The 27,694-nt window shown below is 31.8% G+C and overlaps 4 protein-coding genes across 4 annotated transcripts; all 4 read left to right on the top strand.

The window, feature by feature from the left end:
- Positions 1-733: 733 nt before the first annotated feature.
- On the top strand, positions 734-8,049 carry HELRODRAFT_172614 (hypothetical protein; the record flags this gene model as incomplete). The annotated part of the gene is made up of 8 exons (XM_009019279.1): positions 734-1,496; positions 1,663-1,773; positions 2,543-2,593; positions 2,727-3,134; positions 3,978-4,202; positions 5,236-5,292; positions 5,474-5,518; positions 7,865-8,049. The coding sequence occupies 8 exons, from the start codon at positions 734-736 to the stop codon at positions 8,047-8,049; spliced, it is 1,845 nt and encodes a 614-aa protein (XP_009017527.1).
- Positions 8,050-12,861: 4,812 nt separating this feature from the next.
- Positions 12,862-15,947, top strand: HELRODRAFT_172613 (hypothetical protein; the record flags this gene model as incomplete). The annotated part of the gene is made up of 8 exons (XM_009019278.1): positions 12,862-12,955; positions 13,147-13,276; positions 13,469-13,599; positions 14,227-14,392; positions 14,664-14,771; positions 15,111-15,202; positions 15,458-15,572; positions 15,824-15,947. 8 exons carry the CDS (start codon positions 12,862-12,864, stop codon positions 15,945-15,947), a joined length of 960 nt encoding a protein of 319 aa, XP_009017526.1.
- Positions 15,948-17,472: 1,525 nt separating this feature from the next.
- HELRODRAFT_172612 (hypothetical protein) lies at positions 17,473-18,840 on the top strand (the record flags this gene model as incomplete). The annotated part of the gene is made up of 4 exons (XM_009019277.1): positions 17,473-17,514; positions 17,724-17,806; positions 18,545-18,650; positions 18,700-18,840. 4 exons carry the CDS (start codon positions 17,473-17,475, stop codon positions 18,838-18,840), a joined length of 372 nt encoding a protein of 123 aa, XP_009017525.1.
- A 6,676-nt stretch (positions 18,841-25,516) lies between these two features.
- Positions 25,517-27,504, top strand: HELRODRAFT_172611 (hypothetical protein; the record flags this gene model as incomplete). Its single annotated transcript, XM_009019276.1, has 2 exons — positions 25,517-25,709; positions 26,822-27,504. 2 exons carry the CDS (start codon positions 25,517-25,519, stop codon positions 27,502-27,504), a joined length of 876 nt encoding a protein of 291 aa, XP_009017524.1.
- Between the last annotated feature and the right edge of the window lie 190 nt (positions 27,505-27,694).

Here is a 27,694-nt window from a genome sequence, read left to right as displayed (position 1 = left end):
AATTCATATACATATGCGCATAAAATAATTTATACTGCTTCACCCTAAAATAACTCGTTTGTGCCTGCTTGAGTGAAATTAATTGTAAGTTTGAAATATTAGCTAAAAATTTTGTTTTATTACTGCGCACAACTTCACATTTTGACTGCCTTCTCCCACTGCTCAAAAATTTCTCCAACATTTTGGGCCCAGCTGCCCATTACAATAAGGTCTGGTTAATCATCAGCAGCAGTGATGAGGTACTGCAGTCGAGAATAACAATTTGAAAAAAAAGTGGCAGAAAGTTGCAATAAAACGATTGCCTTTTTATGAAAATTTTATAGCGTGGAGAGATGAAATAAAACAACATTCAATTGAGCTGATAAGTTTTCAAATTAGAAAAGTTTACTAAAAATAAAAATATTTTTATAGTTAAGCTGTTTATAAATTGTTAATGTTTACAAATATGACGTTTATATATAATTATCAGCAACTTATATATTCTGTCCCAAATCTCAATGAAATTCAATTAACTTTTAACTCAATTTATATTTAAAAAAACAAGCAGAGTTTGATTTTTAAAATAATTATTTTGATAACTTAATTATTTTATTAATTGCCGCCATTACAAAACTGTCAAGTTTCTTTCATCACCAAACATCATACGGGGGAATAAATTTATAACCGACAAGCATGAACGTTAGGAGAGTTTGAGATGGCGTGTTTAAATTAAATTCAATGCCGGATCCGACCGATGCAAATGAATAGGATAAACATACTTACCAGAGTCTTTGGCATACTCGCATTCACCATCTTTCAACCGAACCAACTGCTGCATGATGCCGCACAATTGAAGGCTGCAACGACTCCTGAGCTTGTCGCAGCGACTGACCAGCCAAACGCAAACGATGAAATTATTGTTGAAAGTAATGCCGATGCAAACATCAACCCAGAATCAACAGCCGTCGAGGAGTTTGAAGTTGCGACAACGCAGAATGCTGCAGAAGAAAATTTGATCAAAGTTTTTGATGAATCAACACAGGAAGTTGGACGAATTTTTCCGACTCGCCCAAATGACGATCGCGACGCACAATCCATCAGTGCGGCCGTTTTATCCGAACTCATGCCAGGCAATCAGAAGATAGGGGCTCCGAGTGGTGTTTCTGATCAATTTGTGGTCCCTTCTTCAAATGTGAACAATTCTCCGAACAATAAGGAAAAAAATAATAAAGCAAATCAAACAGCAGCACTTGACTTGAAACATGCTTCACATAAAAAAGTTAATTTTAATGAGTTGAATGTTGAAAAACAAAAACCAGAATTTGCTAGCGAGCCCAGCGTCAGTTCAGATTCACAGAGTGACCTACATGGAGCAAGTTCAGAGGCACAGAATGGCTCACCCCCAATCAGCTCAGATGCACAAAATAATCTACCTAATGCCAGCTCAGGGCAACAAATAATTAAAAAAAAGAATGCTGCAGAAAATGCTAGGTTGAAAGAATTGAGAGGGCAAGATGGTAGTAGTAATTTTGAAATTAAACTTTCATAAATTATTTAATTTTTTCTTAACATGTTAAAGAATTGTTTCAACTGCTTTGTATAGAAAAAAAATTAAAAAAACATAACATAAACATATACAACTAATGACCATTCAAAGTTAACCTGAATAAACATCCACACCAGAAAAGCCAGCTGACGCTGGTGGTGGGGGAAGCATGATGAAAATCATCGTCATCGTCGTTGTTGTCGGCCTGTTGGCGGTCATCATTGGAGGGATTTATTATTGGTACCGCAGTTAGTATCCCATCGAAAAGTTATTTTTATTTTGTTTAAACCCAGAGGCTCGCACAAAAGAAATCTTTTAAACACTGCTCCAACGTTCTTCCTCGGCACATCATATTCTTACTGTTATATAACAGATCCAAACATATAGACTAGACAGAAACTAGAGTCAAACTATTACTAGTTCAAGCAAATAAAATAATATAAAGCTTATATTCCGGTCTTTCATTTTAAATTCAATCGTCAATTTTGTTTGACAAAAATTAATGAGGTAAATGTTAAAATATTTGAATTCGAATACCGATATTAAAGTATTGAGTCTTACTTTTTCTAAAACATTCAAACATATTTTCAGTTAATTTTTTGCTAGTTTATTTAATAATTTTCACCAACGCCGAATTTTGTCATCCAAATTTTTGATAGGATTGATTGATTTTGAAAATTGGTCCTAATTAAAACTGAAATATCAAAAAAAGAAAATGTCTGAACATAATTAGTAAATGTCTATCCCATTGTCCATCTATATTTGCTTAGGACTTTTTAATGAGTCTCCGGAAACCCTAAATGTCTTTCACCTCCAAGCGTCCATTTGGTATGACGTGGTGTGAAACTTTATGGGCTGTATTTTTGATATTTAGATATTTCACTGTTAATTATGGCACTTTCTCAATATCGAAAAATTTTACTCAGAATTTATTCAAAAGTTTTCAACTATTTTTTTGTATTCAGTCATTCAATTAATTTTGTTAATAACTTAACTCTGTTTAACACGTTTTTGCAGAAAATAAAGATAAAAAGGCCGAAGAAGAAAAAAAGGAAAAAAAGCCAACAGGTATTTTTCCAAATTTATATTTTTCAATAATATAAATAATAATTATAATCTGAAAAACTATTGTTATTTTTATCAAAACACTTATTAAATCAATTCATATTAAATAACTTGAATCTTGAATAACTTTGAAAAGATAAATCCAAGAAATCTTCACGGTCCTCATCCAAATCCCCCAAAGTCTCAAAGTCCGACAGCAAGGCAACACTCAAGTCAAGTAAAAAGAAAAAAGATAAAAAGAAAAAAAAGTTTGGATTATTTGGAAGAAAGGACAAAACGGATAAAAAAGCAGCCGGATCGAAGAAGAGCAAAAAATCTCCATCAAAAGCCTCCAGCGAAAAAGCCCCGACACTAACCACTCCGAAAAGTCGGTCAAAAAAGAGTTCCAAAAGTAGTGATAAGGTTGATAAAAAGGTTGATAAAAAGGTTGATAAAAAGTCAAAAAGCAAGACGGACGTGAAGAAAAAAGATTTTAAGAAGACGCCAGAAGGTACTACCGTAGAGAAGGTCCTGTCGACGACGTATCATGAGCCGTACCTTAGTTGTTAGTGATTTGTTCAATTTTTTTCTACACACATCAAAGTTTATGTAAAACATTGTAACCGTTTTTCGGTTTTATAAAATATTATTCTGCATTTATTTACAAAAATCCTCTTTACGTTTATTTTTTAGTTAAGAAAATTATTAAGTTTATTTTGATGATTTTATATCTTTATTATAGCCATGGCGATGTCTAGAAATCTTCAAAAAGGTTGAAGTTGCAAATAATTTGCTGAGAGATGGTCGCTTTTTTCTACCAAACATTTAATCAAACACTAGTCATCTTTACAAACAGCATTAAATATGAATGAATGAATGATAAGTTCGTAATGGAAGTGTTTGAAATATAAGCTTCGCAAAAATATATTATGAAATTAAAACCAATTTAATATAATTTATTACATTATAATTTTAAGATTATTATTAAAATTAATAAAAAAGAAGATCGATATCAATTTTATGATTAATATGAAAGTTTAAACATGAACGAGAAATAATGTTGTGATTTGAAGGGAAGTCTATTGCCTCTGACGTTCTATCCCCAAGTAACTCGATTGGGAAACACTTTGTTTTAAATTATAAATTAAATTTTGAAGAATTTTTTGTTCATCCAATTTTTAACCTAAATTACAAAAATTTAGTTTGAAATAACTAAGCAATGATTTTTAAATGAAACTTTTTTTCACAGAGAAAATATGTAAACTATTTTATTTTATCTATACACCATTTAGTTTCAATTTTTAGCTAATAATCAAATTTTTCACATCAATTTTTTGAATATTCAAAAATTTCCACCTGAAATCATTTTCTTTAATTATCGGCTCAATTTGACTGACACCTCGTCAAGTGTACAGTCCTAGCGGTTCGACAAGCTCCATTGAGTATGTACGGTCAGATCTCTCGAAGGCAGCCGAGGAGGAGAAGAAGAAGAAGAGGTTCAATGAGTGGAAAGCCTACAAGGATCACGGACCAAAAGAACCTGACGGCCAAATCAAGCCTGTCAAGACGATCGCCGAGTTCTACCAGCCACACGATGAGAAACAACCACTGCTGGATTCGTCTGTGAAGAAAGGTTTGTTGGTGTCTCAGTGCACATGTGTTCACGTGTGTGCGATTGTTTGCATGACAGCCACTTTTGTTGAATGCATGCAATTAGGCTGTACAATGTTTTTACGATTAAATATTTTTTAATAAGTTTCAAGAATAAATTAAATTATTTGAATAAACTTGAAAAAATAAACTTGAGTAGTCCAATACAATTAGATTTTGATGCTTGTCTCTACTTATAAGTAAAATATTCGCTTAATGAATTGTATCATATGTGAAATTTTCATATCTTTATGCTCTTCTTCCTATTATTATTAGTGAAAATTTTCTTCATTCAGAGGAATTATCTTTGTTTATTTATCATTTTTTAAATGTGGAATTAACAAATAAAATAATTATTCTAACAAATTAAAATTTTGTTTAAAATTGTTCGCTGTTTATTGATTCCCTCGCAGATCCAAACGACTACACCACTTGTGAGTATTTCGGAAACCTCACTTCACCATCATTCATGAACGTCTCACCATCTCCATTGTATTCATCATCGCTTTCATCATATTTTCAACCATTGCGACCGAACATTCACTTTGACAAAGAAGCAGTTTCTGCTCTCTCCGTGTGAAAATTTCCTTTCTGCGCACAATAATTTGAAAAAAATTGCACTTGTTGGCGGCTGCTTGTGAACTTCACCTCGTGTCTGCAAGTATTCCATACGTTCTTGACTATGCTGTCTGTTCAACACCATCCAGATGATAAAATGTGACATAAAATGACAGTGCAAACTTTTGAATGAGTTGACAAAAAGACTATAAACAACTAACAAAACATGTTTTAAGAACAAAAATCTAAGATCTCACGTATAATATTTATTCTCCCTTCCAACAATTTGGCCCGCTAAAATAATTTTGCACAAGTTCAGCCCTTGATAGTTATCTTTCAATCAAATTTATTGTAATTAGATAATTATCATTCACATCATCACTGGGTACTTGATATCATTTACCTAAACATAACCAATATTGTTAACACTTCCTTACAACAATTTTTACTATTTTCAGTCTCGCTGAACTACGGCAAGGATTCAAAGAAACCAGGTGAATTGAAGATTGCGCATAGTTTGCTCATCTTGTGGTTGTGAATGGTTACAAGTATTTACCATTATGTATTTATTGTGTGTGCGTGTGTGTATATGAGTGTGCGTACGTGTGTGCATGCGTGTGCATGTGTGTGTTGGTGTACATTTTTATTCAAGTGCTTTTTGTGTTCTTCATTTCTTATTTGTCTTTTATTTTTCAGATCAAACAATCGTACTAAACCATCCGAAAAAAACTTACGTGAAAAGTTAGTATCAGGTGTTGGTCGATGCCATGGTGTGATGAGTAAGACGCCTGCTCCTAGTTTCGCAGCAACCGGGTTCGAACGTAAAAAGATCCCTGCTCATCACATGTGCCATGTTTGCTGTTCGTACCTTTGAAAAACAATTAGGGACGGCAATGATATTATAATAGCCAAATTATTACACTATCCGTATAAAATTTCGCTTTTGTGTAATTTGTTGGCTATTTATTTTTAAAAGTAATAAATAAATTAAATAGTTATACGTTAAAACATTTTTATAGATTAACATGTGGTTAATTCATTTATGGAATATTTGTTGAAAATATAAAACCATGTAAAACATTGCAGAAGAAGCCCCAGGTTATTAAAATTATTCCATTTTTTAATCTTTTTTGTTTCGTTTTATTGATCACAATATTATCAACGTTATTGAAATTAGTATTAATAGATTACAAATATGATATAAATTTTTTCTGCCGGTCACATTGGTATCATGAGCAATTTGCGTTAACATTATTCGCCTAACAAACAGAATGATGACGATGTAGTGTGCTTAAGATGCTTATAGGCTCTATTAACCGGTTTCAAATGCAACGTTGGTGGGTTAATTTTAACTCACGTGTATTTACATGCATTGTGCGTTTCTTGTTGGAAGAACTTCTGAGAATTACTGAAGAAAAGGTTCTAAATAAAACTATATAAAAATAAAATTTTAAAAGCTGTCTTCTCAATGAGTTAATTAAACACCCCAATTTTTACAATTTATTATTAACAATATAAAATGCAGAAGATACAACAGGTTACTTAATTATTTAGTAACATTTTTCCATTTTTTGGTTACTCTGTCATATCAGCGTTTTTAATTATTATTATTATTATTATCCCAGTTTTCACAGCTTGTTCAAAGCTGGTTATTGACGAATCAAGGGTTCAACAAAATCTCATAGAGATTCATCCGAGATTTTTTCTCTAAATGCTCGCCGTTCCTAATAATGCTATTTTTTGAATTTCCGCAAGAGCCAATTTTCCTGGAAATTTTTTCATAACTTTATCTAAATTTTTTGAGCTTATTTCTAGTGCCCCACTACCATAGGGATAACTTTAGCTTTCGAGTTCCACATTCTTTGTATCTCAATTTGAACATTTTTGTACTTACAGATCTTTACCGTCTCTACTGCAAAACGTTTGAATGGTCGGGACAGATATCCAATCTGTCAATAGGCGTATATTTTCGGTTTCATCTTGGACAATCATGCCTGGTCCGTTTGCTTCTATCTGTCGTAACTGATGTGCCACATAAAATTTTACCATTGATATAGTTTGTAGCATTCTTCTGTTCATGCCTATAATGCTCTTCACGTGTCTCTAAACCAGCATATCTTCTTATCACCCTGTGAATATAGCTTGTAACTCGATTATGTCTCTTGGCGTATTCAGTGCATGCCAGCACAGGACATCCAGAAACCACAAGACTAATGCTTTCAACATGTTTGTGGTACATTCTACATAGACCATCGACATTCAGTTTGAGCACTCTTTTTTGAAAGTAGGATAGTGTTTAATGGCTGATCTTGCGCAGCTATTAAAAGGCATTTGTTTTCAACTTTCAATCCTGAACTCTGTCAATTATACTGTCACCTATCTTTAAAAAAAAATTCTTCATCGTTACAGTTCAATCTTTTAAAAATCATATACTTGGTTTTTGTAATATTTATATTAATTTTATTATAAATAGAACTTCTTAACCATTCCCATGTTTTATCAAATCTATACCAGTCTTATTTACATTGTTAAAAAATTGACCATGTAGATGTTTATCTTTGTACTTTTTTATATGATAATCTTTTAAAAATTTTAAAATTCGGTTTTGCCTACATCTTTATCTAAAAATGAAAATTTTTAATTGTATTTATTTTTTTTTAGAAATTGACTATTTTGTTTTACTTTTATCATCTTTTGCAATTATTTCAAACAATCTATCCTGTCTGTTGAGAATGTACTCTTTGGGATCTATAATTGCTTTTTCGAATGATTCTTTAATTCCTTTTAGTCCTTTACCCCTTTCATTTTTGTTGAAATACAACCCATCAACATCAGCTTTCGGATGATGTGCTCCTCCCATAGTCAGCAATTTTCTTCTTTTTCTATCAATCTGCTGTAATTCTGTTCTTCGCCATTCAATGATACCAAAGCTGTAGTTTATGATTGGGATTGTCGATAGTTTATTATTATTGTTATTATCATCATCGTTATCATTATCACCATTTATTATTATCGTTATTATTATTAATATTATTGCAACATTTCCATCTCATTATTTATGAAACTGCCACGTTCACCTTACGCCAGACACCATCATTCAAGAGTACAGCGAGTACAAGGTGCAGAAGAAAAAGAAGAAGGCAGTGCCGACAAAGGAATCGACTACCCCTTCGTCGGCCCTCATCTCCGACACCACTGCCGCCACCACTACCACTCCCTCTGCAACCTCCTCCAGATTAAGTGGTGATGATTTTTTTAAGTTCAAGTGGTGATGGCTGTCAGTAAAACTGTTTTAAAATGATTTTAATGATTAATTTATGATATTAATTGTTTGAGATTTACAATGAATCATGATTATATGGACATTTTTTTTATGTTGAAGCCAATGATGTTGAAAAATTTTTAAACGTGAAGCATATTTTTCAGAAGAACCAAATAAAAAAGATACGGAGTCAAAAAAAGGTGAACGAATTTTTTATTCATTCGAACATTCATTCATTCTTTCGTTCGTTCGTTCGTTCAATCATCCATCCATTTGTTCGTTCATTCCTCTTAAATGTGGGCTTCTCTGACCTGTGGACTGCATGCAGGTGTTCAGTCGGTCTCACGCAGTCTGCGAGCGTTCCATAGTTCAGTTTTACCGATAAAAAAAAATTCTAAAAAATTTTACTACGTACTTTCAACTAAATAGTTTCTTGTTTTGTGCAACTTCTTATCTATTTCTTTGTCAGGTTATTTTTAGAGAATCTAGTAACACAGTCCTTCAAAAATAATTTGCCAGCCAAGTTTAAGTTATTTTGGATCTGCTGTAAAAAACGTGGTAGAAATATCATCAAATGACAATTGTTCAATAGTGAGGAACTGCTCCAGCGCTTGTGGCATGGTCGGCTGCTTATCGGGTTCAGTGTCTGCAGTCTTCTTCAGAAAGTATCGTCCAAAATGACAACGACGAACGAACCCGCACGATAACGTTCGGTTTTAAATTAAAAAAAAAGAATTTGCATCACACTTCAGCAAAAGAGAGAACAAAAGAGAAAGAAAGAGAGAGAGAGAATGAAAGAGAGAAAGAATGAAAGAGAGAGTGAATGAAAGAGAGAGTGAACAACAAAACGTTTTTATTTTTGGTAGCTTGGTTATAAAACTTGAGATGGTGTTCCAAGATGAAGATGAGAGGTTTGAAAAATGATTGTTCATAATTATAGCAGCTTCTGTTCGATTTCAATTTAACAAAGTGTGGCTTGATGGCAATTGCGCGTTCAAGAATCAACTTTTTTGTTTCCAAAATTTATTTTAAGAGAAATGAACATATTCGACTCCTATATTTACAACTATAAAAATATAATAAACTGATTGAAAAATTAACCCACCGTTGAGTTGAATCAAATCATTCACTTCACGTCCTTGCATTCGGCTGGTTCAAAACTAAGTCTTTATTTTTATGATCATGTGTGACTATTTTTAAATTTTGTACAGACTAAATTAATCTGCTTAATAAAAAAAACTGAAAATTTTATAAACTAATTAAAATAAATATTAAATAAGTCATTTCTGCTTAAGATGATGTTGATGATGATGATGACGACGACGATGATGACGACGATGATGATGATGATTACGACTACACCTAACCACGCATTTTTAAATGAATTTATATAATTTTTATGAAAATCAGAAAAATAAAAAAGCTTATAAGCAAATAAAAAAATTATCATTTTTTGATAATTTGAACAATTCCAGATGGTGACATGAAGGACAAAAGTAACATGCAGTTTTTTCATATACCCAATTGAATTCCCATTATAATAACTTATTTTATATAACATGTTATCAATGAGCTGAATGACCATAAGTTGTTGTTGAAGTCGTGCAATTTCGACTTGACAACAGTAGCTACGACGGAAAATTACTAATCTCAAGTTTATAATGATATTTAGTATTAGTTGTGGTTGGTTAGAGTCAGAGTTAGGTTGACAACGTTGATTGGTGACTTTAGATGAGTCAATTTTTGTTATTCTCGTGTTTATTATGGAAATTATTCTATGAATTATTTTGAAAATTTTTATGGGATTAATTGGCAATGAAGAAATAATTGACGAAAGTAAAAAATTCATCGCCAAGGTAAAAAGAATGAGGAAGAATTACTCGATGCTAACCCGGAAACAGGTGATGATGACGATGACGATTGTGATGATAATTACGATGATGATGATGATTGTGATGATAATGATGATGATGACAATGACGAGAATGATATGATGATGACGATGAGGATACTGATTGTGATGATAATTGTGATGATGATGATGATTAATATGACGATGATAATGACGATGACGATGGTGACAATGTGACGATGTGATTATGATCAAATTCCACAATTCCCAGAGTTGAAATACGACCCTTGGGAGTCAAAGAGCTTCCATGACTGATAAAACTAGCTCCACAAGGCAGTCCACAAACAGTTCAACCAACGCTGTCCAAATTAAAAGTCCCATTATAATATAATAATACAATTTTGACAATTGTCATTTTAATCGTCAGGCAACTCGAAGTTCACACTCTAAGACATTTCTATATTACGAACTACCGTTATCTTTATTATTTTTTTTATTTTATTTTATCATATTTATTATAATTATTATCATATTTATTATTTCTTTTAATAATTTTTTTCATTCCTGACACTGTTATCGGTTATCTAACCGAATTGAATTTATACACAATTCTATTCATTGTATGTCTTTCATTAAAAACAATAAGTATTATTATTAGTGTTGTTGTTGTTAATATTAAAATAATAATAATGTTAATTACTATTATTATTACTACTGAACAATATTTTATTTTCTGAAATGTAGTTTTATTTCAAGAGATAAAAACATCAGCCATGGAAATAATCCACCAGCAGTCTTCACTTTCTCATTTCTCTTAGATTAAAAGTCATTTTAGATTAAAAGTCATTAAAGGTTATTCTATTTTATTATAATTATATCTCTCTTATCGCTGACCAAACCAAATGAAATCTATCAAGATGATGGAACAAAAGAACCAGGAACAACAAAACGGTTGAGATGCGTTACTATTCTTGCAATTCGAATACACTTGATTCAACGGATCACACACTTTTGCATGTGATAGGCGGGGATCTCTTCACATACATTCGAACCCGGAGACTAGAACAACAATGCCAGGCACCTTAACCATTATACCTTTGCGCTGTTGAGTTATCATTGAAATTGCAGTAGTCTAGTTTGAGTGGATAAAGGAATGAACAAGACATTGAAGAGTATGCTTGTGTTAAAGATCTTTTCATGCGCCTGAGCCTACGCAATTGTCCAGAGCATTCTTTCGAAACTGACTTGTATGAAAGTTTAGAGACTTGTTATTATTAAAAAAAAATTCAGGTTGCGTGCAGATGTGTAAAATTGAATGTCAGAATCACCAGGTCTGATAGACTCAACGTTCATTTTTGCCAATTTCTGCCCAGGGCCAACCGCTAAAAAATGGGTTTTGGATTGATTCAATTTAAGCCTATCAGTCAAACACACATCACTTCGGATTCGAGGCTGCTGCCTGATACTGATACTTTGTCGATGTTGTATGAATCTGTTTATACATTTGCATGTATTGATGAGGCTCATTATTTATTAGTGTACGGCACACATAAACCTTTGAAGTTTAAATAATAATTTTAAATAATAAATTTAAATAAATCTGAGTCCACAGAGCAGATCATCAAAACGACAATGGAGGGCACTAGCACTGGTCTGAATATCATCAAAAGGACCGTGATGTTTGAACTTATATCTGTCAATGATTTTGAAAACATCTGCAGTTTACAACACAAACAGGAGGGGGCCGAGAACCGACCGACCCCTGTGGAACACCGTATGACCGTTTTAACATGTGTCAAGTTAGATTCTGAACAGAATCTGTCCTGTATCGCCATAAAGATATGCATGCATATACTATCATGAATATAATATATATAAGATGGTATCATGTTATAAATTTTATTTTATTATATTTTGATATTTTATTTTATGAAAAATATTATAGTTGATAATATTCAAGAGAGCGCTTTTGAGTAACTTTTTAGAAGGCGCTTTATAAATTTTCACATAATAATAATAATAATAATAATAATAATAATAATAATGAATAATGAATAATATGACATCCATTAAGTATATTATATGAATTCTACCGAATAAATTAATTAAATTTCCAAGTAAATTACTCGTTATAAATATGATTTAATATATAAAATTTGGTTATAACTATATATAATAATAATAATAACTACTCTATATTGTAGTTTTTTTTATTATTATTATTTGATCCGAAATCGTTAAGCTATTTCGAGTCCAGGCATATACAATGTATATATGTAATGTACGTATATAGATAGATATAGGCGTGTGAGAGATGTAAGTTAATCTTCTTTTAACGACTCAACTAGCCAATGGTTATCTTAACTTCTACTTGTCCGTGACTAAACAAGAACACATGTTGATAAGAGAGGTGAACAAGAATGTCAGTGTGTAAATGTGTGTGTGTGCTTTTTTCCATAATTGATTTTTTCAATGCTTAAAAGATGACATCTTGTTAATTTTTGCCTAATATTTCTTTGGTACCTGCAGGAATAATTAATTTATTTCAAGTATGAATACTGAAAAAATTATTCAAGTGCAGATTTTCACATCTTTAGTATAAGTATCTAAAAAACATTTGTACGCACTTAAGTACAAATCACTGATATATATATATATATATATGTGTGTGTGTGTGTGTGTGTGTGTGTGTGTGCATGTGCATGTGTGTGTATGTATAATATATATATATATATATATATATATATATATATATATATATATATATATATATATATATATATATTTATATACACACACACACACATATATATATATATATATATACGCGTGTGTGGTGTATACCGGCACTTGGGTCTGTTCATTTCAGCGCGTGTTTATTAAAGGAATTTCGCCAACACTTCATCCGTCTGTTTGAAGTTTTTAAGTTATCCAAGACCAGTTGTATTTTGTATGAAATTATAATTAATGATGGCAGTGATTGAAGTTAGTATATTTACAATGACGCTTGTGTTGGACATAATGTTCTTTAAGACCGGCTATGCTGCCATTGGCTGGAATGATAGTAAGGCTTTTGTTTAGTAGCTCATTTAATGTATGTAGATGGTTTTTTGTTATATTTTTTAAAGTTTGAAATTCAAATATGAACTAATTTTTTAGAGGGCTTCTCGAAATTTCTTCTGAAAGTATTATAAAAATTTTGTAATTTTAAAACTCAGAATTAATTTTTTTAAATCCACAAACAACGCACTAAAGAAATTGAGAATCACCATTCAATCAGCGTCAACGAAGTTGGAGTAACGACCACGCTGTGGTTCTCCGAGGAATGCCTGCACGTCAGCTTCAATGGGAGGTCTCTTTGCAATGCCTCTCTGCCTTGCCCCAGGTCAGTCCGATGGCTGTTAGGAGACTAACAACCATCCTCATTATTTTTTACTTTTTTTTAACTTTTTTTTAATTAATCTTTTTTAATAATATTCTAGTGAACTTATTTGTAGCTTGAAGTAATTGCTAAAATTTTGTGAAAAGATACATTCTCAATTTCAATTATTTGAATCTATCTGACTGTAAATTACAGAGCAGACTCTAGGGTCAGGGCAAGCAAGAACAGTGTCAAAATCTTCAACCTGACGACAAATGATAGTGGCCTCTACGAATGTTACATTGCTCATCTGAGGGTCTCGCAAAAAATCTACCTAACAGTCATCGGTTGCTTGTTTTTCATTACAATTAACGTCATCATTTTATATTTTAAATCATTTAAAAAGTTTTAACCACTTCTGGAAAGTTTCAAATTTTAATTTTTGAAAAAAGTTTTGAAAAGCAAAATGTTACTTATTTTCAAAGTGGTTTTAAATGAACTTGTTTTAGCACAATTTGAAAGAATTATTTTTAGGACAAATATTTAAATTATCATTTCCCAAAATTTATGGTCAATTTTTCTACGTTATTCTAAATTGGTTCACTTTTGATCTGATGTAATTAAAGTTTACGGTGCAGGCTGGTATAATTTTTTAATTGAAGTGGTCGTTGTTCTTCCAAGTATAGCGCTGTTAATTGCAGGAAAGCATTGAGAATATAATGAATGGGTGATGTTTTTTATCACTCAAAATGTGAGTTATTTTGAAATATTGATATTTGTGTTCGTAAATTAAGCAGCTTTTTTAAAGTTATTCCCTGACAATCCATCTTGAAGTACAAACGTCATACAATCATATGAGCGATAGTCTTCACAACAAATTTAAATTCCCATTTAAAAACAGTTTACAACTTAAACTTACCTCTTTATAAATCGTCACAAACATTCAATAACAAATCACATCCGCAAAACTGCAGAGAAGTTAGTGGTAAACGCCAGTCGAGATTTCGTTACGAGGAATTCCACTCTGTGTGGCGAGGAGGATGAAAGCCTCACTTACACGTGTCGTACAGACTACTACGTTCACCGACACCTCACCACTGATTGCAACCTCACCTGGGTTTACTTGGACAACAAGTACCAGTACGTCCCAGTTCATCTTTCTGCTGCAGCACAACCTTTCCAACGATCATGATTTTTATTAATTCGTCTTTAAAAATTTTGTTCATTAACTCTAAGTTATTAATCCAAATTTTGTTATGCTAATCCTTCATTTGAACGATTATTTTTATTTTTCTGATAAGTAGTTTTTATTAATTTTAATTTTATTTATTTTTATTATAATAAAAATTAGATATTAAAATTAATTCAATTTTAATATTAGTTGAGAAATTAATATAAAATATGGACTAAGGAAGCACGATGTTGCGGCGGACAGTCCAGCCATTCCTGACCTCATCGAAAGTTATCCCCATCAAAAACGAGTCTCCTCAGAAATTAAAGTGTCGCCGAATTTCACAAAGTTTGTTTGAAATTTGTTCCGTGCTCCATTTCAAATGAAAAATCAATGCTGTTGAATTGTTGTGCCTCAAAGTTGTAGATGAGTTTGAATGTCAAGAAACCTTGTGGCAGCAAATTTTCTGCGGTTGAAAGTACCTACTAGCGTTTTTATCAAACCTGCTTATTCCAAATTGAGTGTCAGCGAAACACTGAAAAATTATTGTGAAATACATTAATAAATATTTTCTTTTTCTTCCGAATAAAATATACAATTTCTTCAATGGGTAACGTTTAATGTCATTACGTTGATAAAGCAAATAAGACTGATGTGACTGATATAGTTAATATGTTTCTATGAAAGTGACTACGATTTCTACTGCGGTCTACAATGTTTCTACAAAGAAAGAGTCACTGGCGGCATCCTGAAGAAATTTCAAAACGTTCGTCGTGTAGGTAAGTTCTTTCAGACTAGTTCTATTTCCATGTCTGTCTAATAAATGTTGGTTAGATTTAATTTCTGACGAAAATTGTTAAGAAATGAAATAATACATAGCCATGCATTTGCACATTGTAGATTCCGGCGATGGTATGTTCTTCATTGTAATAATAATTTGTAAAAAAAAAGTTAGAAAGTTCGTTAAATAAAAATTCCAACAAAAACATGCAAATGAAAAACCTCTCAACAAAATTTCCAATAAATTAAAAAAGACTGTTCCTCGAAGACTGCCACCAAGATGGTTGAGGTGAGTGTGGGAGGATCTGTGCTGCAGGGTTTTGAGGAGGAATGCCAGAGTTTGGTTCACCGTAGCAAGAATGTTATTCAGTTAGTTTGTTTGTGTTGGCGCTCACAGTTTCAAATGTTTGTTCATTGTTATTATAATGATTTTTCAGTAAATTGTATGAGTAGTGGCAACAATTTTAAATTTATGTTACATTAAATGATTTAAATAAATACTAATAAATGTTCTAAATTCCAATTTATAAAATTTTTCATTCCACTATTATTGCGCAGATTTTTGAACATTATCATATAATATTTATGTTTTAAGTTTGAAAATTAATCTCATTTTTTAGAAATAAATTAGAAAACAAAAAGTTCCTCAAAATATCAGCTGCCACTGTGGAGGATGCTGGCACGTACTGGTGCCTGTCCCCCTCCCAAAAGCTGCACACCATCCAGCTCAGTGTCACCTGTTAGCCATCAAGTTCTTTCCTTTTACATTCTTGTTTCTGGAAATTCAATTTTTATTATGAAACAATTAATAATTACAGGAGAGACTTGCAAAGATAATGGACATAATAATGTTTCATTTCAATACATTTGAAAATAATGAATTATTCATTACAAATTTTTCATTTCATGGAATAGTCATTAGTGATAGTGATATATTTTGTTCGTTTAATAAAAATCATTTTAATTTATATTGTGAAGTTCTCTTATTGAAATTAACTTCTAAAGTCCGTAATTAAAAACTAGATTAACACTGATTGTTCCTTTTTGGAAAAAAACTACAAAAACATGTGATGGCATTTGAGTTTTAAATCAGACAACCATCGCTATATAATAATGCTTAACATGGCGCTCCAACCGAATGAGCTAACCAGCCAATTAAATGACTATAGACATTCCTAGTCACATAAAGGTTCCACTCACAAGTTGTGATAAATATGAGACGTGAATGATCAGTCAAGAGTCCTGTAGGGGCAGTACGTAAATTAGATTCCAAGGACGGAGCTAATTGCTGTTTATTTGCGTTATTTCGCTGTTCACCATTTTTGTCATAAGCAATTTTCATCATTTGCCATTTTGTTGTTCATTATTTTGTTATTAATCATTCTCTCGTTCATTCATCAGTTTGTCGTCCACCATTCGGCCAACCATCAGTTTGTCATCCACCATGTTATCATCCACCACTTTGCTGTTCCCATTACTCTGTCATCCATCATTTTGTCAGGTTATTACTGGAACGTTTGCCCGACCAAGTTTTCACCCAAAAATTTTTCCTCAATTCGTTTTTGCCAGACTTTAGAAATTTGTTGGAATTTGGTTGTATTATGAAAAATGAAGTTATTGGATAGAATTATTATAGTGGTTTAACGTTAATGACGCAACTTTTCAAAAATATCAAAAACACAATGACATTGCAGTATTTGTTAATATTCAATAAAATATCATTATACTTAAAATTAATAATTATTGATTTAGAAATAATATATATATTAACTATGTATTTGTGTATTATTTTTCTATATATTAACTTTTATAACATTAATACATTAAAAATAATAATTTAAAATTGAACTAATTATGTTTGTAGAGCTAAGCCTATCTGAGCGACGTTACCATCTTATTTCCTTTGAACTAATGGCCGATTAGTACACTGAAAGCTGAACCATATAAATGACAAGATTGAAAAAACTTTGCATTGTGTGTGTGTGTTTGTGTGTGTGTGTTCGTCTGTCTTTGTGTGCGTGCGTTTGTTTGTGTGTTGTAACCAAACCTACTAAACCTCTAGCAAAATCAACCTCGGAAAAAATTGTTATTACAAAAAACATCCCTATCATCGATTGAACCATGTTTCATCTTCATATCACTGAATCAGTTATCCAACACTTCAAGTTTCTATGAAAAAAAACGTTTGGACGATCAGTGGACAACGATGGTAGTAAATTTTTTTGAAAACTTCATTTTAGATTACATTAAAATAAGATGTTATTAAGTGATGAGTGATATTAATGAGCACTTTCATCAGGTTGAAGTGAAGGTGCATAACTGCAAGAAAATGTTGGGGCGTCACCAGACATGCATATACAATTATACCTACACCATGCCATAACAAACATATCGCACCATCCTACCTCCGTTCTAACTCGCAAGACATCATGCTCTCATATTACAATTATAATTTACCCAGGCAACATACACAAATTAACGAACCCACATCAGCAGTAACGTTAACACAATTACACGCAGTCATTCTTCATCCTTGAACACATCAAACAAGATCCAGTTCGCTTCACTTTGTTGATAATGTTTGGTCATTATGAAGTAATTAAGTAACTAATTGAGAAGATAATGTCAACAATACAAACTCCATTTGCTTGCTTTTGATGATACTTTTATTTATCTAGTCTCAAATTCCAATTATGTCTAAATGTTATTATTATAAATGAAAATTCGCTTTTCATAGAACATTTAAACATAAATTTATTAACTTGTTCAATAGAAACCAAATATAATGGTTTTAGCGATTTTTCAAGACTAATTAGTGAAATAGTGAGAGTAGCTGTTAGCGAAGATACTTCTCTGAAAAAAATAAAATAATGAATTAAACAAATCATATCACTAAAATCCCTCACTTTTTTCTTCACTCTTTCTCTCTCTCTCTCTCTCTCTCTCTCTCTCTCTCTCTCCCTCTCTCTGCAACGTCAAAAGCAATATCCATATCAACAACATCGCTTGTTCCAATGGTGAATTTTATCTATTAAACTATTTGAAATATGTTGCTGACTTGAGAAACACTTCAATACAGCGATGAGTACAACAGTACGACGAGGAGGGACAACACCAACAACCACATCACCATCTTCATTCCATCAGATCTGCTAGGCGTCATCAACGTTATCATCATATCATCGCTATTAGTCCCCGTCACCATGTTATTCATCATCATTTTCTCATCATTGTTAGCATCAGCAGCAGCAACTTCATCATCATTTTTATCCCATCAGCTTCACCATCCTTCTCACCATCTTCATCATCATCGTCAATTCTAAAAATGTTCACAAACACAGCCGGTTCTTCTACAACAATAACAGCTTCACCAGCAACAATTATAACTTAATCAACAAGGACAACAAAAGAGCTAGTAACCACAACTGCCACAACAAAGACAACAAAGTACTCATATTACAATTGTGATGCTCAGAACCCTTGCCCGACCATGCAGTCGAACCTGCAGAAGTATCCTACAATTTTGCACAACTTGTACGTGCAGTGCAAAAATAGAGACCCCTCCAGTTGTTATTACAACTACTGTTACTCCGGCATGTTCAGTGACACTCTTCAAACTTGCGTCAGCATGGTGTGATGATTTGCTAGGTGCTATAAGTTTGTAAGAAAAATTTGCTTTCGTTATAAGACAGCATCCTGTATAGCTTTACAATAAATTATGACCAGTTGATCGTGTTATTGATTTTGCCAAAACCAGTACCAAATAATCACATATAAGCTTATAGAGTAAAATACAGAAGCCATTGATTTATAAAAAAAAACATCTCCCAAGTCGTGTGGTGCAATTAGCATATTATGTTAAATAGCAATTGTGCTTTTAAGGGTTAATTAGCATGTGTACTGCCAAGAAGTAATTAGCATATGTGCTGCATAGAGGTATATTTTCTGCTAAGGGGTAATTAGCATATTACGCATATGTTCCATTAAGCTATTAGAATCAGGGGTAAGTCTGTCATGGACGACGATCTCAAAGCAGCGTGGCTATAAGGGAGCAGGAAAAAAGATATTAAATACGCTGAATATAGTAGGTCAAAATTATAATAATAATAATTATTATTATTATCATTAAAACCTCAAAAATAACAAAAACAATAATAATAATAAAATCATCATAGTAATAAGAATAAAATATATTCTAATTTATATTAACAGAATTCGCAGTAGCATTAGTATTATTATATAATTAATTATAACAACACATCAAAATCTGTAGTAGTAGTTGTGGTGTGTGTGGGTGCATGTGTGTGTTTGTGTGCGTGAGTGTGCGTGCGTGCGTGTGTGTGTGCAAGCCTAAAGCATCTAGCTAAACAATGTGGAAAAATGAATGGGGCAGAAAATGTTAATAAAATGCTTACCACAAACAATTACGCTTCAGAGTGGATTGCGCATTCAAGAGATGGCAACAATGGCTTGTCGTCAATTATTAAAGCATGCCATGTTATCTATTTACTGTTTTGGAAGTTGTGTGTGTAATTGGATGTGTGTGTGTGTGTGTGTGTGTTTGCTCAGTGTTGTGTGTTAGTACTTTATTTTTCAACAAATAGTTTGTTTTAAAAGTTTTTAAACAATGAACTCAACATGAAATTTGCAAAATTTTTGATTTTTTAAATCGTTACCATTGACGTATTTCTAGACGGATGTTTCATGGAACATCCGTCTAGAAATACGAAACAAAATATTGTGCTTTGAATGCCGAGTTATTAGTATGTATGTATGTATGTATGTATGTATGTATGTATGTATGTATGTATGTATGTATGTATGTATGTATTTATGTGTGTGTGTGTGTGTATGTATATATGTATGTATGTATGTATGTATGTATGTATGTATGTATGTATGTATGTATGTATGTATGTATGTATATTTTTGTTTGGAAACAGAAGTATAGTTTGAAATGATGAAGATGATGTTGACGGTGATGATTAAGTGCAATATTTTCGGAGAAGATATAATGATGATTTGTTGATTATTTTTTCAAGGATTTGTTGTTCATCAATTTAAAATAAAATTAAATTTTTTATAATTGTCTGTGTATTTTAATTTGAGTGATTAGTTTATAGAAATAAAAATACATTTTCAACGGTTTAGATTAGGTTCAGCTTCATGCATATCTCCCAAAATCTCTTTCATGGGCATCTTTAATCTTTTGCTTAAACTTTTAATTTATAATTTACAATTGCTAACTATTTGACGAATATTAAATATTTTTTTTATTAATGACTTCACGTACAATTTACTAAAAAACAACACATGTTATTTAATGTTGAGTATTTTGAATTTGGATGATTATTCAAAAGTTATTTGACATAAAACTGCTTCACTTTTGCTCGCTATATCAATTTTTTAATTTTTTTTTACAAAGCAGAGACGTGAAAATAATACATAAAAATTTCGTTTGTTTTAAAAGATGAAATGTTACTCAGAGATGTGTGGAGGTTGACTTTTGTGTTCGAGGGAGCTGTTTAATATAATAATTGGAGATGCCTAAAATAAATTTTGGTTTTTTAAAATTGTAGTTATTCCAATGATTTTTCAGAAATTGTTTACAGTCCCACTTGCATTGAAAATGTTCATTAAATTCTTTAAAAACTAATAATATTAGTTTAGGCGCACCTTACAATTGTTCCGATTTTGATTAATTTTACATTCTCTAACATAAACGAAGTTCTATTTCTTAAATTTAAAATACTATTTCATAATAGCCTGATTGAAACGTTCTTCAATATTTTTCTCCCATTTTTTATATTTTTTTCATTTAAAATTTTGAATTTGCTAAAACTCAAAAATTAACTTTGTTTTTTTTTTCGAAATTTTATTCTGCCAAAAGCAAAGAAAAAAAAGTAAAGTATTCTTGATGTAATAACCAACAAACTCTCAAATTTGAAGTAGTTATTGTTTTATGTTGCAATTTTATTATTTAGTGATTAAAATAAATTTAAAAAAAATGTAAATATTTTGATAAGTAGAAGGAGGTATAGAGTTCTAGAGAAAAGGGCCAAAAAAGCAAATGCAGATTTAGCAAAAGAGAGTTTAACACAATTTACAAAATAGTGAGAAAAATAAAAGGATCATAAAGCTAAATTTAACTCAACTAATATATCTGATAAGTACTTAGAAAATAATATAGATTGAGACTTATACATAAATGTGCAAATATTAAAAATTATTCTATATTTTATAGGTAGCCAGTGCAAGAGAACAAGATATGGAGATATATGAGAAAAGAAAGGGGCACAAGCAACTAGACGAACAGCAGAGTTAAAAAAGCTTTACTTAGAGGATAGAGTGTAGAATCAGGAAGACCATAATAGAGGAGCGAAAAAACTAAAGAAGTAACAAGAAAGAGAAATGTAGGATCATCAAGAAAAAGCAAAAGTTTTTTTATTTTACGTAGATGATAGTAAGAACTTTTAGCAACACTATAAATCTGCGAAGAAAAAGACAATATCAAGAGTTTTAGAATCAGGTAAGATAATAGAAAGAATAGTAATAAAGCGTTTAGATTTATTAAAACAATTTCAAATTTGGAAGGATTAATTTTAAGACCAATAGAGTCAGACCAAGCGATAATTGAAAAAAGACATAGAGATAGATTATGATAGATTATGAAGAACATTATTGAGATTAGATGAAAGAGAAGAAATATAAATATAAAAATCATCAGCATATAATTGACTAGTGAAAAAAAATTATTAATACATGGTAGTTCAGAAATGTAGAGTATAAATAGAAGAGAGTCAAGGATAGAACCCTGAGGTACTCCAGAAGTATGAGTGGAGGATTTAGAGGTAGAATTATTATGAACAACAGAAAAAAACAATTAGAAAGTCAAGAAGAAAACCAAGATAGACAAGAATCACTAACATTAAAGAATGAACTAGCAGTTTAATGAGAATATTATGAGCAACGATATCAAAAGCCGAGGAAAAGTCAAGAGCAAGAAGAAGAGTAAGATTACTATTATCACTAGAGAGAAGGATATTATTATGTACTTTGAGTAAAAAGGTTTCAGTACTGTGAGCAGGATTGAAACCAGATTGAGATACAGGTAGCAAAGAGTTGTAGTTTGAATAAAATGATAATTATTTATAAACTACTATTTCTGCTAAGTTGGTAATAAACCATAGAATTGATACAGGGAGTATAATATCATATATGACAGTAATATTAGTAACAGGTCTATAACTAGATAATGAAAAAAGATGTCGCTGTACCTACCCCGGGGCTTCCTCATCAGTTACTCGATAGACAAACAACCCAATGGCATCCTTCATTATCAACTGTGTAGAGGTAAAGGTGTCCGGTCCCACTGATGCACTGACAGAATTCGATTACTTAAATATTCCAAGATGGGTGGAAGAACATTTGAAATTTTGTTACATGAATTGGGAAACGATCAATTGTGAAAAGCTGGATATGTCCCAAATGAGATTATATGAAGATAAATATACTTAATATAGTAAGCATCAGGCACGTGTTTCGATCAGCATAATTCAATCTCATTGACTAACCTCAGTTAATTCACCTTTCCTTCCTAATAAAATAAAAAATGTTATCATTTAAAAGGTATAAGGATGCAGCACTTGCATCTATGGTAGCGACAAAACGCTAATCACGCTGCACACTGACTGCACTAGATATGCCAGGACGGTGTTGCATTCGAACGAGAACACTGCAGCGCCTTCAACCATCACACCATTTTATGAAGTTCGAGTGTATCGAAACCATTTGAGATATTACTAGTTTATTAAATTATTGAAAATTGGGTCCGGAAGGAAATAATTTCCGACGAAACCAACCACATCTCCTCCTAAATATTGTCACTAGACTCACAGCAAAAACAAGATAAATTTGTCAGCAAATCAAAGCGACTGATATGTCATTATTGCAAATTGCCAGGTCACATTGTAAGAAATTGTGAAAAATGGCATTTTGATGGTAGACTAGCAAAACCAAGAAATAACAATCTACGCGATGACAATAAGTCACTAGTTGTTATGGAATCAAGTGTTTTTGCAAGTGATGAGTCAGCGTACACTGATGAATGGTTTTTTGACAATGGTGCAACGTGTCATCTAACTTTCCGAAGAAACATATTTCAAAGTTTTGAAAAATTTTCTCAACCGAGTAAATTATATGTTGCAAATGATGATACTGTAGAAGCTTTTGGAAAAGGAATTATTCATCTTCAAGTGAAAGTGAATAATAAATGGCAAACTGTTAAATTCACAAAAGTAAAAAGAAATTTTTTCTCAGTACTTGCAACTCAAAATAAGAACAAAAATAGTTTTTTTTTCAACCTCAAGAAGTTGTCATTTACTTATTGACAATGTGATAAATGTTGTTGGAATAAGAAACAACAATGGAAGTTTGTTCAAACTTGTTGAAAAAACTGTTAGACCGTTGAATTCTGAAGTCGAAGTTAACATTGTCAATGATCAAGATGCATTGCAGTTATACCATGAACGAATGGGACATCAGAGATCAAGAGATGTTATTTTTGATGAGAAGGTTGTCAAACCAAATTCAGTGATTTTGCAAGAAGAAAGTTGTTCAGATGATACAGTTTCGATTGATGTTGAAATCAAAGATGAAAATAAAGAAACTTTGTTTAAAAAAAATATTTCAACTGATGAAGATGTTCACAACCGTAGTTCAGTTTCATCTGATGAAGAAGATCAATCTGACTGTTGCAATCAAAAGACCAAAGGTATGGTTTTACGTGACAGGAATAATATCAAAAAGCCATCTTGTTATGATCCTTTTGTTATGTCTGCATAATGGGAAGTACTTGAACCTGAGAGCTACAAAGATGCCATTCAAAGTGGTGAAAAAGATGAATGGTTTAAAGCCATAAACAGTGAAATGCAGTCATTAGAGGAAAATCAAACGTGGGATTTGGTAAGTTTTCCAAAAGGTCATATGGCAATACCATGCAAATGGGTCTACAAGATAAAACACAATCCAGATGGTTCTGTTGAACGTTTTAAAGCCAGGCTAGTGGTAAAAAGTTTTTCTCAGTAAAAGGGAATTGACTATGAAGAAACCTATAGTCCTGTGGTCAGAAGTTCAACTATAAGAACACTATTAAGTGTTGCTGCAAATGAAAAGATGTCACTCATGCAGTTTGATGGGTCAACAGCATTTCTTTACAGCAAACTTGATGAAGATATTTACATGGAGCAACCTGAAGGTTTTAAAGATAAGTCAGGAAGAGTCTGTTAACTCAAGCGAAGTCTCTATAGACATAAACAAGCTCCAAGATGTTGGAACAAACGCTTTGCTGAATTCTTGAAAAAGAGACATTTTAAACAAAGCGATGCAGATGCTTGTTTGTTCATTAAAATACAGGAAGGAAAGAAACTCATACTTGCAGGAACCGATAAAAGAAAACTAAAAATTTTTGAAAAAGAAGTAAAGTCAGAGTTCAAAATAACATCTAAACTTGCAACATATTTTCTTGGATTAGAAATTAATCAAGATGAAAAAGAAAATATTAAAGTCAATCATATACAAGAATGATTCTTGAAAAGTTTGGGATGAGTCAGTGTAAATCCTGTACAACTCCGATTACAAAACCTGAGGAGTTCGATGAAAACAAAAATGAACACGAGGAAGTGAAATTTCCTTACATATCAGCAGTTAGTGTATTGATGTACTTGATGACGGGAACAAGACCAGATATTGCATATGCAGTTGGAGTAGCATCCAGAAGTTTGGAGAAACCCAGCAAGTCCAGTGTAGCACAAGTCAAGCAAATTTTCAGATATTTGCAAGCAAGGCACAGTTATGTCGGTTTTGTTTACAAGTCTGGTCAAAACAGCCTACAGTGATGCAGATCATGGAGGAGATAAGTCTAGTGGAAGATCGACATCAGGTGTATCTGGAGGAAGCGTGATCAGTTGGTTTAGCCAACGTCAAACCTCACTAATATTAACTATTTATTAATATTAACACCTACACAGCGGTAAACCTTAACGATGGCATTGAAATTTGACTCCTCCTATAATTAATATTCATGAGTTAATTGCACGCTTGAAAATTTTAATATTCATTTTAAGCATATATTTGAAAAACAATTTATTTATTGTTTTGTTTATTTAAAAAAAAGACGTCACACTTGCGTTTACCCCCTCCTCCCCCTCGTCACAAACTGTCACAAATATTTGGACCTCCTCCACCCCCCCTTGAAGCGTGACATCCTTTGTGGACGGCCCCTAGATCTTATTTCAAAGTTCGAAACATATGTGATGAAAAATATTAGGGTTTATTATAAATTAATTTACAAAAGAACCATCATCAAAAAATTTTCCGATAAAGCACATTTCACACCACATGCCATTGAATTATTTCCTAACGTGTCAAAACTATCAAATGTTCTTTTGGAGGAGACATCTAGTGTAGAAAAGACATCCCATTGTGACAAAATTAACGCCATTGAAAGTTGTTGGTGACATTTCTACTATTGTCTTTATTTATTCATTAATTTTGATTAAAGGAAATTCTCGCTGAAAATATTTTGAAAATATACTTGTGTGAAGAAAGAATGAACTACAAATGCACTGTTAAAAAAAATTATTTTACGTGTTTTGTATTACCAACGTCATCAAGTGTATGAGTTAAATAAACTTAATAATCAACTGAAATTCATCGTAAGAAAGATTGAAAAATTTAAAAGGAAATTAAGAAACGCTGAAAATGCTGTGACATTTCTCAACAACTGTATATCTGATAATCTGAATCCTATATATATATATATATATATATATATATTTATATATATATGATGCACACATATATTATACATATAACATATTATATTAAAAAAGCTTGTTTACAAACAATCTGCACAATAAAGGTTTACATGGGTTATGAATGCAATGTTGTTATTTTTTTTATTTATTTATAAACGCTGATCTCTTTGATTATTTTATTTTCATTAAGAAATCAATCAGATCGGCCACTTGAATTGATTGAATATTTTTTTCAACAATCTGCAACTGCCTTTGGGTAACAATAAAACACATATTTTTTAGTTTCGAATGTAGTCATAATCAACATTTCTTTACCACCTAATGAGTTGAAAAAATAATTTTATTACTAATTTTATATTCAACTGTTTTCTTTTTTGTTTATTTATATTAGAATTGTTTACTTTCAACTCAAGTTCGATTGAAATTATTTAGAAAGATCATTTGACTTTAATTTTTTTTACCTTACAACTGTTTGAAACTTTTTTCATTTCAGTGTTTACAGCAATTTTCACCAACCAAAACGTTTGAATAATGATGCACGACTTGTGTAGACATGATTTAAATAATTTCTTTTACATTTATTACGCACTTTACAAATTTATTATTTTCGGTTTACCAAGAAATTATTAATTATAGTTATTTCAATTGTTTTTGAAATGGTTTGACTGTGCAAAATAAAAAAAAAGGATTTTCTGTAAAATTACTTTGAAAATATAAAACATAATCCAATGATTGGAATCCAACAAACCATCTCGGTACTCAACCTTTTCACATTCACAATCCTCCAACCAAATCAACCAGTGATCAATGCCAACAAGCCAATCACAACCTCAACTTCTTTAATTGATCTTGTAAATGGCCAACTCAACAAACGCAATGAAACAATTGTTGAATATGAAATCGATTCAAGCTACTATCAAACAGCAAAAGTAGCTGTAGCCAAATTCGTAGCTGCGGGCAAACAAAATGCAGCTGCCAAAAAGAAAGTCAAAGTTTTTGATGAGTCTACGCTTGAAAATGGAGTTGTTGGTCCGATTCGCAGAGTTGAAGATCATAAGGCAAAAGCCAGCACTGCAGTTGATGTCACTGATTTAGTGCCAAGCAATGAGAAAATAGTCAAATCAAATGACCTTCTATCTGCGTATGCACAATTTGTCGTTTCGTCCTTAACTGTAAAACTAGCAGCAGCTAACAAACTTAACCTGAAACCTATTACAACTTTCAGAAAAAAATCGGATTTCAATGGGTCGGATGTTGGAAGAAGAAAACAGGAACAAGAGGTTGATGGCCTCCACAGTGTCGACTCGAAACCACAAAAGGGTTTTTCTGGTTTTGGTTCAGAGCCACATAGTAGTCCACCAATAATTAGTCCAGATCTACATATGGCTGAAGTGAACGAGAATATCATGGAAAAAGCTGAATCTTGGATATCGGGAAGATATAAGCGGAACGTTAATGGTTATTTAAAATTTGAAATCTTGTAACATTTCGAGATGTTTTAGTTTTTATGAACTCTGAGTTATGTTGTAAATAAATAAATAAGTTATATTAATAATATTTTTGAAAAAGTAATTTTAATAAATTATTTTAATTATAAAACCCTCTATAAATTGAGATAAAAGAAACCTAGCCAACAATTAATTTAAATTAAGGAGAATGATTTACTTGAGATTT

The sequence above is a fragment of the Helobdella robusta genome (assembly GCF_000326865.2).
Source record: "Helobdella robusta unplaced genomic scaffold HELROscaffold_24, whole genome shotgun sequence".
NCBI lineage: Eukaryota > Metazoa > Annelida > Clitellata > Rhynchobdellida > Glossiphoniidae > Helobdella > Helobdella robusta.
The sequence above is the reverse complement of the archived record's forward strand: the minus strand, read 5'-3'. Positions and strand labels throughout refer to the sequence as shown.